General features: G+C 44.8%; 1 protein-coding gene across 2 annotated transcripts in view; it reads right to left on the bottom strand.

The window, feature by feature from the left end:
* Positions 1–19725, bottom strand: part of SNAPC4 (small nuclear RNA activating complex polypeptide 4) — a 178444-nt gene that overhangs the window by 19097 nt on the left and 139622 nt on the right. For both annotated transcript variants that reach the window (XM_069241609.1, XM_069241608.1), the window contains exons 18-21: positions 16361–16610; positions 13495–13565; positions 9925–10032; positions 9248–9275 (exon numbers count right to left, since the gene is read on the bottom strand). In XM_069241609.1, coding sequence (XP_069097710.1) covers positions 9248–9275; positions 9925–10032; positions 13495–13565; positions 16361–16610 — 457 coding nt within the window. The remainder of the gene's footprint in view (positions 1–9247; positions 9276–9924; positions 10033–13494; positions 13566–16360; positions 16611–19725) is intronic.

The following is a 19725-nucleotide window of genomic DNA, read 5'->3' as shown; positions in this document are numbered from 1 at the left end:
GTGTTTCTTAGTTTATTTTTTCAGGAAAGACCCTTTGGAGGACTGCTTCCTTTCACAAGGCTCACTTGAGGGACCGGAGAGGGACTGTTTGGAGGGCTTCCTACAGACTCGACCAAGAAAGAGCTAGGCTTCTTGCTCAGTATTGGCTTTTGGATGCATGGAGGTATAGAGGTCACTAGTCTAAGAACAGTGTTAAGGTTCAGACAGTAGTAGATGTAGTGGAAGTCTGACAGGGATATTTTCATGTGACATGCATAACTGGATGTGAACTTCCCAAGACCTTAGGTGACCTAAGGCTTGTTTTATATTTCGGCGGATGGCCGATTGTTCCACCAGGTGGGTAGCGTAGATAACTCCGTCCCTCTGGTGGAGGTACCGCCATCTAAATTTATAAATGACTACCAAGCTGGTGGTCATTTATAAAGCATTGGCAGCAGCCGCCCTTGACAGTGAGCATACTCCTTCACTGTTACATGGATTAGGTTTACCGCCAAGATATAAATCAGGCCCCTAAACTGTCAAGAAGTGTCATTTAAAACGTTAAGGAATTTGGTAAACACAGGAGAAGATTTTCAGACCCACGTCTGTAAGGCATGGAAAAAGAGACCTAACAACAGTGTTTCATGTATAGTCTGTGTTCTCACTTCCTGGACGGGCTAAGTGGTGACAGGAGTCGCATGGCACCTCCTGGCAGCGGTGGTAAGCTACTGTCAGGAACCAGCAGAGGACTCAGAGAAAAAGGTCTCCAGGAAAGAAAATCACAGAAGCGGTTGCCATTAAGACAATGATCGACCAGCCTTAAGAGACTGGGACACAGAGACTAGCAGGCTAGCTCAGGCCAAGGGGTTGGACTTCCAGGTCATGAAACGCAGAGCACTATTTAAGTATCTCAAAGGCAAATGGAAGCTGCCAGGCAACTTTCTGTGTGCACAAGAATTTCACCTGCTGAGTTTGTTCACAGATCTTGTCCCTCACCTTTTTATCTTCTCTCTCTACAGTACCCTCGGTTACCAGATTTGCCTGTTTGGCCTATCTTATTGGAGTCTGGTTTGACTTTGTTATACAGCTTTGTTCTTTCCCTGTTCCCTGCATATTCCAGTGCATCCTTGGATTATCACGTGATTGCTGATTTAACGGGATCCATCCAGTTTGGCTTAGGTTCACTGTTGACTGCCCTCTAGGAGCCAGTGATTATATTGTGTAGACCATTGCTGCAAACTTCTCATGATTGCATCTGATAAAAAGGTCTTGTATTTTCTCTTCCTGCTGCTAAGTGGTTCACTCCTTTATCAGTGAGAACTCGTTTAAACTCTTGTTGTCATAGAACACCATCTCTCACTTCCTATAGTATTTGTTTCTGGCATGAACATTATTTTTACAGACAGAGCTACACTCTGGGGAGCAGGGTGGATTGTCATCACAGACTGCAGAAAATATTCACAAATCCTGACAGCTAATGCTTCAGAAAAAGAATTGTCCAGATTTAGCTGTGCACCTGGGGATATTCAGATGATGGGGAATCTGTGGAAGAGGTGTCCTTCTGACTAATACTACTTAAGAAGAAGCAAATAAACATGAAAAAGAAGAGAAGAGAAAGCAGACCAAAATGCTGTAGGACACCATAAACCAAAGATTTGGAAGTTGAGATAAGGTGACCCAACTGAACCACCTTGGGACGACTACTCAAAAAATAGTGGATCCATTCTAAGACTTCTCCTGAACACACACCTCCACTACCAAGCATAAGAGACTCAAATGCAGCCAAGGGATACAACATATACAAAGCTGAAGGCTGAGTCCTGCCGCGTATTTCCAGGATTTGCTCATAACTCATGAATATACAAAACTGCTATTTGGGTTCCACTCAAGGGCCAGAATCCTACCTGATAATTCGCGACAGGAGTATTTTTCCCTAAATAGTTCTGATGCTGGGCGGTAAGGATAAGTTACTTACCTGTAAATCCTAGTTCTCTTCCAGGGGTATCCTCATCAAAGTCATAAACATTGAATATTCCCGCCCTTGTGCGGGGACCCCGGAGCATATATAAAATATATACACATTATACATGTGTAACAAACAGTCATGCAGGCTATCATGTTAAAAACAGGCTAAAATGCTTTATTTCTATGAAGTTTTTTTTTTTTTTTTTTTAAATACTACAATAGAGCATAAATAAGTACCCAAGCTCCTAAAACTAGGCTTGGGGAAGTAAGCAGTAGCAAACTCTAGTGAAAAAATAGAGAAAACTGCATTGAAAAACAATGAAGCATTCTTAGCCAATAGGCTGCATGTAGGTTAACACAGGAGAACCATAAAAACTTTGGCACTGTGCCTTTAAGACCCTGAGCACCTCCAGTATCCCACCATGCCTCAGGGGTGAAGGAAAGGTGACAGTTGGTTCACAGTTAGGTCAGTTCTTTTTACGGTGACAATTTGTATAATTGAATCAAAATACTGTCTGTCCTGCACTTCCAGTAGACGTGCGTCCGGGGAGGAGGGTGGGTTGTTTATGACTTTGATGAGGATACCCCTGGAAGAGAACTAGGATTTACAGGTAAGTAACTTATCCTTCTCTTCCAGGGGATCCTCATCAATAGTCATAAACATTGAATAGATTAGCAAGCCCATCCCTAAACCCAGCGGACTGTCCGATAGAAGTGCAGGAATAGACATGTCTTACGCAAATAAATTCCTTAGAGAGGCCTGCCCCACTTGGGCATCCGCTCTTGCATCTGAGTCTAAACAATAATGTCTTGTAAAAGTATGGACAGACTTCCATGTAGCAGCCTTACAAATCTCAGATATAGGAACATTGTTAAGGAGAGCAGCAGTAGCCGCTTTTCCCCTTGTGGAATGCGCTCTAGGCCGCGCTAGCAATTGTCTATTAGCTAGCTGGTAAGTATTAACAATACAAGAGACTATCCATCTTGATATTGTTCGCTTAGATGCTGCTTCTCCTGTCCTTAAATGACCATAGTTCACAAACAAGCGGTTAGAGTGTCTAATCGATTTTGTCTTGTCCAGATAAAATTTCAGCACTCTTTTCAAGTCTAATGAGTGCAATGCTTTCTCAGCCGGAGTTTCCAGATTGGGAAAGAACGTCGGTAAAGTTATGGTCTGATTAATATGGAATTCTGACACCACCTTCGGAAGGAAAGATGGGTGAGTTCGTAGAACTACTCTATTGTCATGAAAAACCGTGTACGGTTCTTTTGCAGACAAGGCCTGGATCTCACTGACCCTCCTCGCTGAAGTAATGGCCACCAGAAAAGCCGTTTTCCACGTAAGGTGTTGTAAGGAGGCCTTATGGATAGGCTCGAAAGGAGGGCCCATAAGTTTTGCTAGGACTATGTTCAGTTCCCACGGAGGAGAAGGCCTCCGAATTGGCGGAAAAACTTTCTTCAAACCTTCTAAGAAATCCTTGACTACAGGTTTCGTAAAGAAGGATTCCTGAGAAGGTGACTTGCGATAGGCAGTAATAGCAGACAAATGTACCTTAATAGATGATACCTGCAGACCGGATTTCGCTAGGTGAAGCAAATAGGACAGTATGACGTCCTCCTGCGCCCGTATGGGATTATGGCCTTGCTGACAGCACCATATGTAGAATCTCTTCCACTTAAAAGCGTAGGAACGCCGCGTGGAAGGCCGTTTGGACTCTTTCAAGATGTTCATGCACTCCTGCGAGAGTCCTAGGTGCCCATACTGCAGGAATTCAGGAGCCATGCTGTTAAGCTCAGAGAGGGTAGGTTGGGATGCAGAATCCTGCCCTTCATTCTGCTCAGAAGATCCGGTCTGCACGGCAGCCTCCTGTGAGGTTTTTCCGACAGGTTGAGGAGATCCGTGTACCAGAATTGTCGAGGCCATTGTGGCGCTATAAGAATCATTCTGGTCCTGGATCCGTAAAGTTTGCTGATCACTGCCGGAATGAGGGGAATCGGAGGAAAAGCGTAAAGAAATGTCCCTGACCAGTCGATCAACAGGGCATTCCCTCGAGATCCTGGACGGTAGAACCTGGATGCGAAGTCTGGGCATTTCCTGTTTACATCGTCTGCGAAGAGGTCCAGTTGAGGCCGACCCCATTGCGCGAAGATGTATTCTGCGACTTCGTCGTGCAGGACCCAATCGTGAACGTCCTCCAGGTGTCTGCTTAGAAAGTCTGCTTCTACGTTCTGCTGACCTGGCAGGTGAACTGCTGTGATTGACATTCCTCTGGCCAGGAGCCAATGCCATATCGCTTGGGACTCTCGTGAAAGGGGTAGGGATCTCGTTCCCCCTTGCTTGTTCAAGTAATACATCGTGGTTGTATTGTCCGTCTGTATCAATAGAGTTTTCCCCTGAATTAGCGGTGTGAAAGACTTGAGAGCCAGATGGACCGCTCTGAGTTCTAGCAGATTGATGTGGTACTGCTTCTCCTTGTCTGACCACAGACCCTGCGCTTGAAAAGGACCCAGATGAGCCCCCCATCCCTGAAGAGACGCATCCGTTACCAGAGTGTCGGATGGAAGTACCTGGTGAAACGGAGCGCCCACTGACAGGTGAGGTCTGTGCATCCACCATCTCAATGACTGCAGTGCTACCTCCGGTAGCCGCATTGTGTCTTCCCAGCGACCTGTTCTTTGGCTCCAATTGGCCTCCAATGCCTCTTGGAGGGGTCTCATGTGGAGTCTGGCATTTGGGACAATAAAGATGCACGATGCCATGGAGCCCAGTAGTGATGTCACCTGACGTGCCGTAGGTGCGCTGGCTCTCAACAGGTCCTGGCACTTCATGTTTATTGAGGACAGTCGTTCCTCCGAAGGATACACTTTTTGTAGTTCTGTGTTTATGATAGCTCCTAGGTAGTGAAGACTCTGCGTTGGAGTCAAGGTTGACTTCTGGTAATTGAGCTGAAGACCTAGAGCTTCGCAAACTCCTAGTACAATGTCCCGATGGCTTCTCGCCTGCTCCGGAGAAGAAGCCTTTAGTAGCCAGTCGTCTAGGTATGGATATATGTATATCCTTTGTCTTCGTAGATGCGCCGCCACCACTGCCATACATTTCGAGAAAACTCTTGGAGCAGATTTCAGGCCAAAGGGTAGAACCCTGAACTGGTAATGCTGTAACGCTACTCGAAAGCGCAGGAATTTTCGATGCTTTGGAGCTATTGGGATGTGGAAATACGCATCCTGCAGGTCGATGGAGCACATCCAGTCTCCCTGATGCAGTTGAGGGAAAATTTGGTGAAGCGCTAGCATTCTGAACTTCTGCTTTCTTATGTATTTGTTCAGCAGTCTTAGATCCAGGATTGGCCTGAAAACGCCCTCTTGACCCTTCTTTGCTACTAGAAAGTAACGGGAGTAGACCCCCTTTCCTCTGTGGGCAGGTGGAACCCTTTCTATGGCATTCTTTCTTAGGAGGGCGAGAGCCTCCTTGCGTAGCAAGGTGAGATGAGCCGGATTGTGTTTGGTTGGTGGCAAGTGTGGTGGAGGCTGCTTGAAAAGGAGAGAATAGCCATGTTCGACAATATTGAGCACCCATTTGTCTCTTGTGATAGAGTGCCACTCGTGAAGATGAGCAATAATACTTCCCCCCACCGGAGTGGTGTACAGTGTCGAGGGAAGCGAGACTTCATTGTTTAGTGGGTGCTTTTGGAGTGGACTGTTGAGGTCTACTTGACCCTCGCTCCCTTGTGTTTCTTCGCTGAAACAGAGGGCGTCCCTGTCGTTGCTGAGACCTTTGCGACCAATGAGGGGTTTGAACCCTCTGTTGGAAAGGGCGTCTATCGTACGGTCTGTACCTCCGCCTGAAATCTTTCCTTCTTTCGAGGCCTACCGCCTTCATGGTATCCACCTCGGTCTTCATGCGGGCCATCTCTTCGTCTGCATGGGCACCGAATAGAGAATTCCCGGCAAATGGGAGATTCAGGATACGTTGTTGTGCCTCCTGTTTCAAGCCAGTGAGCCTCAGCCAGGAAGATCTCCTCGCACAGATACCATGTGCGTACCCATGAGCCGCCAAATCCGCCCCATCCGCTGCCGCGCTGATAACTTGGTTAGATACCAGGCATCCTTCCTGTAGAATCTCTTGGAAATCTTGCCTGTCTTCTCTGGGCAGTTTTTCTGTAAATCTACTGAGGGAATCCCACAGAGAACGATCGTACCTGCCCAGGAGCGCAGACGCACTAGAGACCTTCATTGCTGAAGCCGCTGTCCCGCACATCTTTCTTCCCAGAGAGTCTAAATGCCTGCTCTCTTTATCCGGGGGTACCGTGGATGAAGATGCCACCGAGTGGGTCTTTCGGGCGGCAGCTATGATCACTGAGTCTGGTGGCGGATCCTTCCTAAGGAATAAAGGGTCTTGCTCTGGAGCCTTGTACTTTTTAAGAATCCGAGCCGGGGCAGACTTAAGCGAGGCTGGGGCCAGAAAAGTGTCCATGGTCGGCTGCAACAAACCAGGCACTAGAGGCAGCAACTTTTTCGACGCTGATCTCTGTTGTAGCGTCTCAAAGATGATTGATGAGGAGGTAGACGGTTCTGGAACCTCTATATTGAGTTTCTGCGCTCCTCTTAGCAACACCTCGTTGAAAGTGGTTATGTCATCCACTGGTGAGACTCTAGCAGGTGGTGAATCTGTAAGAGTAGGTGAGTAACGCCCGACAGAAGAACCTGATGAAGACCAAGAGGGTGATCTTCTTGAGCGCGACCTGGATCTCCGTTGAGAGCGAGATCTGCTGCGGGACGCTGTAGCCGAGCGCCTAGGCCTCGCGGTCGGCTGTCGAGGAGCTGAACGAGCCCGTTCTGCCCCGGCTGTCGGCGATGGCGTTCTTGGCGGGGAGGCAGTGGGTGAATACATTTGCGAATATTGCGAATCTGGGGAGGCCGCTGGTCTGTTGAGGCTCTCCAGCCATCTCGGAGATAGGTTGATGGGCGAGACATGCCCAGGAGATGCTCTTGACCGAGAAGAGTCGCTCGGTATGGAGACCACTGGAGACTGAGCCTTGTCTGGCGAGGGGCGATGTTCTGCTCCCTGTTGGACAGGTAAAACCTGCTTCGACGTCGATGGCTGTTTCGACGTCGAAGGACGCCCAGTCGGTTGGTCCTGCCTCGACGTTGATTGCCTCGACGTTGAGTGCCTTGACGTCGAACGGCGTTCCTTGGACCTCGACCTGCTCGCCGTCGTGTGCCTCGACGTGGAGCGATGGGAGGTTGACGGCGGATGTTTCTCGTGCCGTCGTGGAGATCTCGACGTCGTGTGTCCTGACGTCGGGGGGCGCACAGCCTTTGGCGGCGACCGGACATGCCGGCGATGGCTCGACGTCGATCGGCGGGCTGCCGTCGACGGAGACCTGCCCCTGCTCTGATGTTCCCTCAACGCCGTTCCCTTCGACGTCGGGTGTGTCGCCGTCGACGGCGCTCTATGCCGGTGGGACGGTGGTAGCGACGACGTCGACGGTGAACAAACAGGTATTTTCCTACCTGTCGACGTCGACCGGGCCATTCTCTCCTGAGAATGGCCTTCTGGATGCTTGGGGAGTGAGGAGGACGATGTTCTTTTCCTCTCCTGAAGCCCATGAAGTCGGATCTTCTCTCTGTCTTTCAGAGTCCTCCTAGACATGTTCTTACAGTACTTACAAGTGTCAGGGCAGTGACTCTGAGGCAGGCACACTATGCACAGAGAGTGGGGATCTGACTGGGCCTTCTTCTTCCCACAAGCAGGGCATTTGACAAAAAGAGAAGGCATTTTTCTGTCAGAAAAAACCTTCCTAGCTCAGACAAAGATGTTACTTGTCGAGTGAAAAGTGAAAAAACGCTTTTTTAAAGAATTTTTCTGAGGAAAACTCAGAAAAACTGAGAGCTCAATGCTCCAGGATCCTCTCAGAAGAAGCCGGAAAAAAGAACTGACCTAACTGTGAACCAACTGTCACCTTTCCTTCACCCCTGAGGCATGGTGGGATACTGGAGGTGCTCAGGGTCTTAAAGGCACAGTGCCAAAGTTTTTATGGTTCTCCTGTGTTAACCTACATGCAGCCTATTGGCTAAGAATGCTTCATTGTTTTTCAATGCAGTTTTCTCTATTTTTTCACTAGAGTTTGCTACTGCTTACTTCCCCAAGCCTAGTTTTAGGAGCTTGGGTACTTATTTATGCTCTATTGTAGTATTTAAAAAAAAAAAAAAAAAAACTTCATAGAAATAAAGCATTTTAGCCTGTTTTTAACATGATAGCCTGCATGACTGTTTGTTACACATGTATAATGTGTATATATTTTATATATGCTCCGGGGTCCCCGCACAAGGGCGGGAATATTCAATGTTTATGACTATTGATGAGGATCCCCTGGAAGAGAACTGTAGCTTCAAGTACTAGGTTAACATGCATTGGGTTAACATGCACAATGTCTGAAAAAAGCCTTCCTTTCAAGATGGTTTCTGAATTCTGCAAACACTCCCCACAGGCTTCTGTTGCTCCTGAAAGCAATGCAGCTCATACACTGCAATGGAAAATGTCTTAGGAGGTGGAATAAAACACATAACAGCATGATCGTGAATCCCCTCTATGTATATTTTACAGAAGTGATGACAAAAACTCTGGCAGACAGTGATAATGCCAAAAGCTCTGACAGAGAAAATGGCAAAAGCAATGGCAGACAATGAACGTCGCCATACTTACAGCTAGATGAAGTGAACAGGAATGAGCCACTCTGAGAGTGGACATCCCGCTTTCATTATTTGAATCAGGCCCAAGTCTCACAGTAAATAGGTTACCTCATTGAGCTCTGGGGTCACCATGATGCCTTCTCTTGGCAGATGAGTGCAGCAGCTTAAATCCTAAAACAATCTCAGTTTCCACAATACCTGAGCTCTGTCTAACAAGACCCAAACTTTATGTATTTATATTCTTTCTAGTTCCTAGTGTGTTCCTGGATCTTGACCCTCAAAATGAGATGCTTCGTTCCCCCGATTTCCGTCACTGACACTTGATCACTTTATATACTGCAATTCTTGTCTAATTCTTAGTGATGAAAATGTATAAGGCTTATCATTTATAATGTGACTGTGTCATCCCATTGAACGGAATTGTATCACAAAAGATTAGACCATAAAGCTTTGGCAGGAATGCCTTCTTTCCTCGTCCAGCCACTCAAGAAGTCTCTCCTGGAGACTTCATTTGGATCTTAAGGTGTAGGGAAGACAGTTCGGGACAATGAAAGAAACCAAAATAGCAAAACGATCATGATTTCAATGAAGACAAAAAGTGATACTGTACCCTGGGTAGTCTGCACACTTTTGGGTGGCTGCAAAAGAAAAAAGAAAAGGCAAGATTATAGGCACATTAGCAATAACTTTTTGGGGTATTCATAAACAAATTTATAGGTACTTAGTGAGATCTTTGATCATTTAGAGCAAGAGAAACAATGCCAGAGTCACAAAGGGAAACAAATCTATTACCCAAGTTATTTGGCTACCAAGGGGCTCTTTCCACAAGCCACCCAGGATGGTTACACCCACTAAATACGGATATCCCTAGGTAAGATACAGGCAGGATTGTTTTTGTGCAACATGAGATACCTTCCAGCACAAATACAACCCTTAGACGCATATTCTGCTCTATCTGTGCTGCAGAATGCAAAACGCAAAATATTTGTAAATTTGGCCCTAAACCCTCACGTACCTTAAAAAATGTATATGCCTGGTTTGCATGTAAAACCTGCCCGTAAGAGCTATTTAAAACCACAAAAAGGTTTAAAAACAGAGGAGGAGCTGAGATTGTGATGTGTCAGATCAAGAATTCTCAACTTCTGACTCCAAAACTGCCAAGGTCAATTAGGCCACTAGTCATTGCCACTTGGTAGGGGCAGCGGTGAGAGCCAAGCCTCAATTTGACATAACACGCTGAAATACAAAAAGATAAATGAATGATTAGGTACCCGCCAGATTCTGTACCTGCACAGCGGTTTGAGGCTTGGTAGCCACAGCTTCCTGGACTACTGATTGTTTGGTTTTGCGTTCACGTATCACTTGCAAGCAGCCATCGGCGTCGATCTTGAATAGCTGGAAATGAGAAAGAAAACAAAACCTGTTGAAAAAGTCAGATGACACTTACTTTTCGCAGGCAATTTTTTGACTGAGATTTCTATTTACAAAAAAAAAAACAATAACATTAAAAAACGCTCTATAATGAGTGTTTCGTGGAAAATGTTGTGGTAATACCGCAGTGGAAATTACGTATACTACAGGGACTGTAATTAAGGGGTGCAGTATGAAGTTTGTTCTCCCCTCATTCCAGGGTCTTGGATACGAATATATTCCTACTGTGTTTCACCGGTAAAACGTGTCCAGGGTAAAACCTGAAGAAGAAAGTTTTACATGCTGTAACCCCAAATGTACAGGGGTATCCAGAAACGTTCACTGAGGGCCACAGTGAAACTGATTATCAGCAATGATAGCATTTGAAAGTTTATAGCATTTGAAAGCTGCAGCTAATTCTTTCAGACACCTGTAACTCAGATCTACCAAGCCCAGTGCCTTGCATCAAGGGTAACAAGCCGAGTTAGTGGAGCTGTCACTGGTGGTATTGTAGCCTTTAACCTCATGTATTTCACCTGTGAGTTTCAAAGGCCATTTTGTTTTGAAAGCGTTGGGACACCTCACATGTTGAACTCTTGAGACCCAAAAATTATTGCAAGGTTGTGCTCAATTCTAGAGCAGTGCTTAATTTGTGCTTGTTGTTTCCGGTGCTGAGCTCCAGCGGGTATAGCTCCTCATTTTGGGCCATACTGTCTTGCTGCCTCTCTCTCTACCGCTAGAGAGCACACCTTTCTTCCTCTAGAAACTCAGCTCACCAGAGCACAATTCATGTGTAACCCATTCTCTCACTGATTCTTAGTTCTGTACTATCTCGAGGGAATACTTTATTTTACCAGGGATCTCCTTTCTTTTAGCAATGTAAGATCCTCGAGGCTCTGCAGAGATTTGTGCAAGATCAAATGTCTGACTTAGTGGTGGATAATGAATGAGAAATCCATTTGGCTGATGTCTGCTTCACCCATCGCTGCCTTCCCTAACCTCATAAGAACAGCTGGGAAAGGGGCTGTCCTCATGGCAGAGTCCCCTTTGGAAGAGCCTTAGGGCTGAGTGCACCACTCATCTTTGCCTTCTCATCTCCATTTACACTGTGGGGAAAGGATGGTGTTGCTGATGGTAGAACCACCTTTGAAAAGTCCAGTGGTTGTCCATGACAACATAAAGTATCACTCATGTGTTGGAAGAAACATCTCACCATGTCAGAGACTTTCATAATGTTGGTTTACAAGATTTAACCCTAATTTAGGGAGCGCAATTCCAGTACCCCCATTTGTAGTGGTAGATTTAGTATGTAAACCGAGCATGGTGGGTCTGTCTGCACATAGTTCCCCTGAACAACTGGGATCCACCTTGCACAGAAATGCCCTATCTGTGTCTGAAAAGCCTAAATAAGGTCGAGGTTACTCTACTGCATGGCAGTAATGTGTTGTCCACCTCACTGGTGCATTGGCAGTGACTGGTGAAAGGCTGAATCAGAGCCCAAGTCTTTCAATCAACAGGATCCTCTGGGTCACCCTGTTGCCCGCTTAACAAATGAATGCAGCAACAGAAATCCTAAGAGATATCCAGTCTCCAAAATAGTAGTGATCCCGAAGGGCTCCTATCAGAGCTCTGGAGCTGACGAGCACCCAGGCTCAAACTGATCTAATCAGCTGCGAGATGACACGGCTGACACCTACCTTCACGCAGGATTATCCCTAGTGAAACCCGGCTAACCAAGCAGCAAAGCGTCTGCTTTTATTGGCTGGAGGGAGAACAGTGGCCATCTCTGAGTATCATGAAAGCCTATCTTCCTCTCCCAGTGTCCACTATGGTTCCCTGATTTCCTATCACTCCCCTCCTTTTTCTTGCCTTTCAGAACAGCAGCATCTGAAATCAGTCTGAGGAGGCCACACCAAAGAAATGAATTGATGCACAAAAAGTAAAAAAAAAAAACAAGGCTTAAAAAAACAGCAGACATGCCATCTAAAGGTATTATAAAAACCTTAAGAAGCCTGCCTGGCCACACTGCATGGACTCCCAGCCAGTCTTACAGAATTCTGTTACTAATATTAACTGCACGAGGGAGTAACAGAAGGGACCGCTTGAAATACGGAAGGGCTGCGTCAACCACCCCAGGAGGGGACAACAGAGGACTGGCTTGGCAACTACACCCCGTAGAATAAGGCCCAAGAAATAAGCAAGCCCAGTGACTTGCATCAAGGGTAACAAGCCGAGTTACTGAGGCTGCTCAGTGGTGGTAACGCAGCCTTCAATGTAACAATTTGGATCTTATTCTGGAGAACACAACGGCAAAAGCCTCACTTGCCTGTATATCATTTGCAAATGTGTCCTGTTGCACTGTTGGCTGTGGTTATGCTGCCTCACAACTACACTTATATGTAAGATTTATATTACTTCTGAGTGAAACTACGGAAGCCTTTCATATCTGCTCTTCCCTACAGGACTTCTAGATATTCAGAGGGGGGCTTCCGACTCACAGCTCAATTTAATGTGTGTGAACATATAATACTGTACAGTGGAACAGAAACATCCAGGCCATGCTAGGTATTTTAGTTTGGGGTGGGAGCTAGTCTAGTTTTTCTGGATTCTCCCCCTCTCCGTTTACCTCCTCATTCTGGCTGCTGTTTGCATTCAAGCAGTGACCTGGGTGTGCTGCTTTCAGAAAGATGTTTTTCTTTCTGTAGAAATGATCGTTTTTCTTTTCTGTCCACGATGCTTTTTAAAATAGTTTTTCCACTACACCAAACAACAAACAGTACACTTCTAGCTCAATGACATGAACCTTGTCGGCTTTTAACCCCAACTTTCACTGAATGCCAAGTCTCTTGGATTCTCCCTGAACACAGGTCTCACCCTCAAGGGACACACTGGCAAAAAAAAAACATGGCCTCCTACCAGCTCTCTCTTCTAAAACTGAAACAATTTATTTCATAACGCTACTTCAGGACTGCTCTTCAAAGCCTCAAACTCTTGCATCTAAATGCTGGTAACAGTCTGCTTCATGATTTCTAGACTCCACCCGACACCCCTTAAGAGCCCCTTAAGAGCATCGTACACACCTCAGCATGTCACATCCAGGGCCTGAAGATATACAACCACAACACCCTCAATCCTGCTGGAACTCCATTAGCTCCCCTCGCCAACCTGCACCATCTTCAAAACCAGCATCATCATTTAGAAAGCTATCACAACCAGCACCCCTGCTTATCTTGCAGACAAGTTTACCATCTCTGATGGTCTTGGCACACCCGCAGCCAGGACATCATCAGACTGCAGATTAAGACGTGTAAAAAGAAAAAATACAAGGCAGCGGGGTCTTCTCCATCTATGCACCCAGTATCTGGAGCAACATCCCCGTATCCGTCAGGATATGTTGAGATACATAAAACAACATCAACAACAGATCACAGGTGATATATACTTTACCTGTAAAAGCAATGTAAACACTGGTGTGCTGGATAGTTTGATCGTCTGCACCTGTTTTTTAATGCCATCCGCTTAAGGAAAAAAAAGTGAAAAAAGGAAATGTTAATCTACTGTGAAACATGTCAGCTGCAATGACATGAATACATGACTTTTTTAGATCTTCAAAGACTATCTGAGCAATTAAAGTGGTAGTGACGTGCCCTCCCGTAAAACTGTTTACATACTAGGAAGTGTCTTCTGCATGTTAGAGAGTTTGTCAGATGCAACTTGCTGTACACAATACATTTATTTATTGAACAACTTAATAAAATTCAATTTGTATTTTAAAGAAACTTTCATCTCAGGAGTTGAAAGGCATTATCAAAAAAGAAGTAATGACAAGCACAAGCAAGGGTATGCCTGTTAAGACTGGCCCTTAGTGCTCCTCAAGGGTACCTTACTGCTGGTGTACCCCCACCCTCTTGCAGCTGTCCCATCTCTACTTAGGGACCCCTTCACCATCTGCCTGTCATAGATTACCATTAGGTTTGACCCCACCCGCCCAACCCACACCCTGGTGGACCAAGTAGGAAGGACTTATGTCCCACTGGTGATACCAGTAATGTCAGCAACAGAGCAGAGATGGTCTATCGGGGCTTGGTGCACCTCTGACCCTCTTACACTGAGGAAGGCACAGTACCCAACCCAAGCATAACTGCACTTCGTTTGTGGATATGCCACATATGAGGCCCTGGTTCGGGAGATGCCCAGATGCAGGAGAAACCTCAATCAGAGAGGTAATGGGACAAGGTACCTTAGCCCTCAATGGCCCTGATGTAAGTCTACTCTATGAGGGTCCCCTAGGCCACAGAGACTACTCAATTGTTGTATTTACCTAGAGTGTTATAAATATCTGTTGCTTTACATGCGACTTCTTTTCTGCGTTTTGCCACTTCCCCTTCCCCACCTGCACAGGGTCAGTTAGCAGTTTCTTACGTCTGCTCTGCCTTACTGTCTGCCTTGGCATCTCTTCCCCTCCTCCTTCTCTTAGCCTTCCGGGCTACCATCTCTCTCATGATTGGGGCTCAGACTGCAGCATCATCAGCAGTAACCACTGTGCAGCCTTTCACCTTCCTTATCCAGCACTACAGCAGCATCAGTCTCTACCATCAAACTCAAGCTCCTCAAGAATTTCCCACAAGCGACGTAGCTGCACTTTTTTAGCATAAGGCTCCGACAACCTCTTAATAAAATCAACCATCATTCTCTGCACAGAGGGCGAAAATACTGCTCAGGAAATAGGGCCATATGTACAAACACATTTTCCCATAGACACAGAATGGGCAAAACTGCTTGCTACATCTGGCCCATAGTGTGACATTCTGAGCCCTTGTTTTAAAGGACCTCCTAGACATAAAATCCATTCAACAATCCTAATCTTATTTGTAGGAATAATTTTGGGTGATAGTTGCTCGCCACAGATAACTTCTCTAAATGACTGGACACCTCCATAAGGCAGAAGCACCCTTTACCATATAGCTTTTTTAAGCCGCAGTAAAGAAGCTAGAATAGAAATGTAAAATGTGCTTCCCAAAGTCAATCTCTTCTTCAACAAGGTATATTCTCTTGCTAATAGCGACTTGGACGGGCTACTGGTTCGATGCACAATGAGGATCATGGACTTAAATAAAGTGAGGAAAGATCCAGCCCTTGGAATACTTCATATTCCTCTGGGGTGTGATTAGGGATGGCTGGTGGTTTTATGTACTCCTGCAGATCATATGTATAGACCTTTTTAGGTTGCAGAACTTGCAAGACTCAAAGAGTAAATCTGAGATTTTTGGTGACCTGCAGTTCAGAGAAGAAAACTGGGACAACATCCAGAGGTAAAGAGGAAATACGTAAAGTTCCACTGCATACTTCCCGATCTCGCCACACATGATAAAGACCCTAGATGGAGATCCTCTGGGGAAAGAGCAACCGTCCAGACCAGCCTTCTGCCCTACCTGCTGCTTTACAACTTTTCCAGGCGTGTTTTTAAATGTAAATGCTGTAAATGTAAGTTTAAATCATAGTGTAAAAGTAACTCCCAAGGACTCCCTAGAACATAATGACCAGCACAAATCTGAAGATGGTTTTCTGGGGCGAGGCTCGAGCCTATCCAATTTATTGGCTACAGAAGAAGAAAAGGGAGTGTCAAACATACTCTTTTCAATATTTCTATGTTAAAGAATGACCAACCAGAGAACAGAGAATGCATTAAGGCATGTGAATTTATAAACTATTCAATGCTGTAGACTTGCACATGCACCAGATCAATAATACAAGTATCAGGGGTTCGTTTCCTGCATATATTTATAACAGATTCTTGCTGTACAAACTATTTAAGTCAAAATAATCAAAAATGAAAAATAAATCAACAGAATAATGCAGCTGGGTGCAGGTTTCAAGCCACCTCTTATGATTCTGCATCTAGGTTACTGACCATACACTTGTTGAGCTGGTCTATCTCAATCCTTCAAAACTGGTCATCTATCTTGCATATCAAGTAATAACTTTTTTGCTTCTGTCACAATATTCAACTTAAGTCCACATTGTGAAGTGCTCCTGAAAATCCTACAAGGTCAGACACTGGGACACTGGCCACACTAAGGGCCAGATGTACGAAAGGATTTTACCCATTCTGTGTCTATGGGAAAAAGCTTTCGTACATATGGCCCTAATAACCGCTAACATGTAAACATTTAACAATGATGCTGTACTATTTGTGAAACAATGTGCTATGGATATGTACAGGAAAGGAGCAAACATATTTAGATAAGGGCCAGGTCAATTAGCAGCAAGCACTTATGTAAGCGTTGATTATAAGACAGTCCTCATGACATACCTTTGGTTCCACTTCGTAGTGAGCTGGCAGGTCTTAGAGAATAGATTACAATGACGTTGCCCACCCAGGGGGTCACAGCCATAAGAAGTTTTCGGTTAATTGTGCTATTCTGCAGACCAGTCATGTTGTGGTGTGCTCCCTTCTCCTTGGCGGACTGAAGCACATCTCTCACCCTGTCCAGGGTCAAGCCGGAAACAGTCTGAGACATTGCAGGATACATGTCCGAACACTGTTTTTTCATCTTTTCTATCTATAGAAGAACAAACCACTGACCATGAGGCAGAGACATTATGATTTAACAATAATTATAATTGAAATTGTGCATTTTATGAAATGAACAGTCTGGGAGTGCTGGTAACAAATGTAACTATGGTCAAAGTGGTAGTAAGCACGTCTCCTTAACAGATTTCCTCCTGTACATCTGTAAACGGTGCAGGACTATCTGGAGAATGCAGAACTTCAAGCACGAGCATAAATCTATAGAAATGGGCTAACTTTTCCTTTTTGACAGAGTCGGGATTATGACGAAAGCAAAGTACAGGCTGCAAGGATCCAACCTGCCTAATATGAACCCCAAAACCTTCAGCTGACTGTCTTTTTTGGCTGATGCATGCATTTTGCTTCAGTCCTCTAGTTCTTCTATATAAACTAAGCAACCAGGGTAGCAAGTCTTGCCTGACACCCTTAAGGCCTGTTATCATGCTGGGGATACCTTTATTAAAAGTGCACCTAAGAAAGAGTTCCTTTTTTACAAGTGTAGAAAAAACTGCAAATATGTTATTCTTCAAATGGTATTGGGTAGAAATGATAAATCCACCCCATTCTCCACAGGATTGTATTTAAATTGGTGTATTTTAGGAGAACCCTGGTTTAGGAAAAAAGAGTGGGAAGGGGAGGGTTAGGATGGGAATGGAAAGAGAAGAAAGAGAAGTGAAGGGGAGAGGATCGGAGAGGAGGGGCAGAAGGGAAGAAGTAAAGGGGAGGAAGGGGAAGGGAAGGGTTAACTAATTATCACACATTTGTGGGACAAGGGATGTCCTACCGCCACACTTGTATGGTACTGACCCTAACTAAACACTGTTAGGATCTCATGGCCTGGCCGGAGAGTGCAACCTCTGTAGCCACACAGTGATCAAGAGATGTGCCGCTCTGGTGTGCCAATCTAAATTGATCAACCAAGGATCCCTTCTACCACGTATGTGTAATAACTAGTTAACACTGGAGGAGCCCTGAAGAATACCCCTGAACGTTTACGCACTAGGATGGGGAGAAACATACTGCCGAACTTAAGATGATTGGATGATCATATACACCCACCATCTTGTTTTTAACTATATCTGGAGTATTTTTAAATAAAGGATTCCTTATGTTTACCCAAGGGTGTTTTTAGTGTTTATCTGGATCCTGCTTTTATCCAGTTGGTCAATTATTTAGAACTTCCGCTAACTGAGGTTGAATCTGCCCTGGTAGTACCACCTTACCAGGGTGGGATGAGGAAGATGATAATGAAGCATGCCACATGATGTGAGTGAGCCCTCCTCATCCAAAATATTGATATACTTTTGTAACTAGCTGTAGATTAAGTCTAAATAAATCTTGATCTACATAAACACTGTACATTTTGTGGCTGTCTGCATTTGATTTGGAGGATAAATGGTGACTGTACCCCATTTTCCCTTAGTGTGATATACATCCTCAAGAACTGAACCTGGCTACCAGAGCTTTGTAGACCATTTCTCCAATGTGCTCTCAGGGTACAATGGTGGAAGTAGGGCAGGCGATGGGAAGGGTACTGGTGGGAGGCTTCCTTGTAAAGATCAACGCTCTAAATTAGCCTCTGATCTTCATGCTGCTTGAAGAGCTTTATCATGCGTTTTATAAATGGAAATGCTTGCGGTTAGTGACTCCTACGTTATTGAAACCCTAAGTGCCAAGAATCCAGAAATTCTGGTTTAAATGGGCAACTGCAATGTGGAACAAAAGGCTACAAAGAGAACTTCCTAGAAGACTTGGGCCTGAATGTGTACAAGAGGTGTGTGAGGGTCTCTGGGACACATTGGCTGGCTTTTATGTTGGGTCTGATCCTAAGTCACAGAGCTTCTGGATTCCTATCTAATTTTCAGGAACCAAAGTCTGCAAAACATCAAAGTACAGGGTGCCTGTGAATGGTATTTGAAAACTGCCCAGCAACACCAGATGTCCCATCCCTGACCCTCAAAGTATTTTCAAACACTGACTGGAAGACCGCACAGAAACTCCAGCACTAGTACGAAGGAGACATGATCTCTTGTCCCTTTGCAAATGCTTTTTTCAAGCCCACCTCCATGCAGCTTCTAGATCAGTCTGTCCTACTTCGCCCTTGTCAGATACAGGTGTGAAATAACTGCCACTGTACTGTAAGTACATTTGTTCACCAAGAAGACCTTCAAGTTGTAACCAAGGGTTGCCTAGCTTTTTGCCTGGTTCTCCTAAAATGACACATTACAACACTTAACATTTATTTGCCTTTGCCACTATTCCCTTAAGGATAATAGTATTTTTAATAATTAATGCTGCACCCAATTCTATAATTGAAGATGATTAAAAAAAAATTTCGCTAGTTTGATGTAGTTACCTGATAAAAATGTAAGGCCTGATTTAGAGTTTGGCAGACAGGATCCTTTTTCGCAAATGTGACAGAAATCCCACAGCACTTGCAGTGAGGCAGACAGGATACCAGTCACGTTTGCGACAGGGTAATACATCCGCAAAACTCTAAATTAGGCCCTTACTTTGTATCAACTTAATTTCAAAGTTACTTTTTCATTCTTTTAACTGTGTTACTTTCTCATTTGTACATTCTTTTAGCCCTCAGCATCTCCCTCAAAGTAAGATCGAGGTTTTTACCATTCACTGGTTAGACAAGGGTACTTTACAGACATCTTGGTTTACCTCTATGAGGTATATCTGGAAAAGACTTTTGTGGGTGCTTACTCATCACACACATATATAAAAGTCTTTTCCAATCTCTCCTGTGTCACCCCAACTTTCCAGGTCGAAATTTTAGACAATTATCTTTACTTCACTAGCAAACGTCTTTATTAAGTATGGATCTAGCAACAGGAGCTGAAGAGCATTTTACAACAAACAGAAACCATACCATATCAGAAAGAAGCAGGACAAAATCAGGAACAACTGGAGGAAATGGTGCTGACAGAGTAGGGGAGTTAACTCAAAGTCTTTATCAAGTTTTAATATTGCTCTCCCAACAAGATCGGCAAAAGGTATTTTTAAGATGTACTAAAAATTGTATAAAACCATAGATCAATTCCAAAAATGCAGACGTTTTTGCTTAAAAACTTAAATAAAACTCAAACTAATATAAA

This window comes from Pleurodeles waltl, chromosome 6, assembly GCF_031143425.1.
Source record: "Pleurodeles waltl isolate 20211129_DDA chromosome 6, aPleWal1.hap1.20221129, whole genome shotgun sequence".
Lineage (NCBI taxonomy): Eukaryota > Metazoa > Chordata > Amphibia > Caudata > Salamandridae > Pleurodeles > Pleurodeles waltl.
Note: the sequence above shows the minus strand (reverse complement) of the source record. Positions and strands in the feature narration are given on the sequence as shown.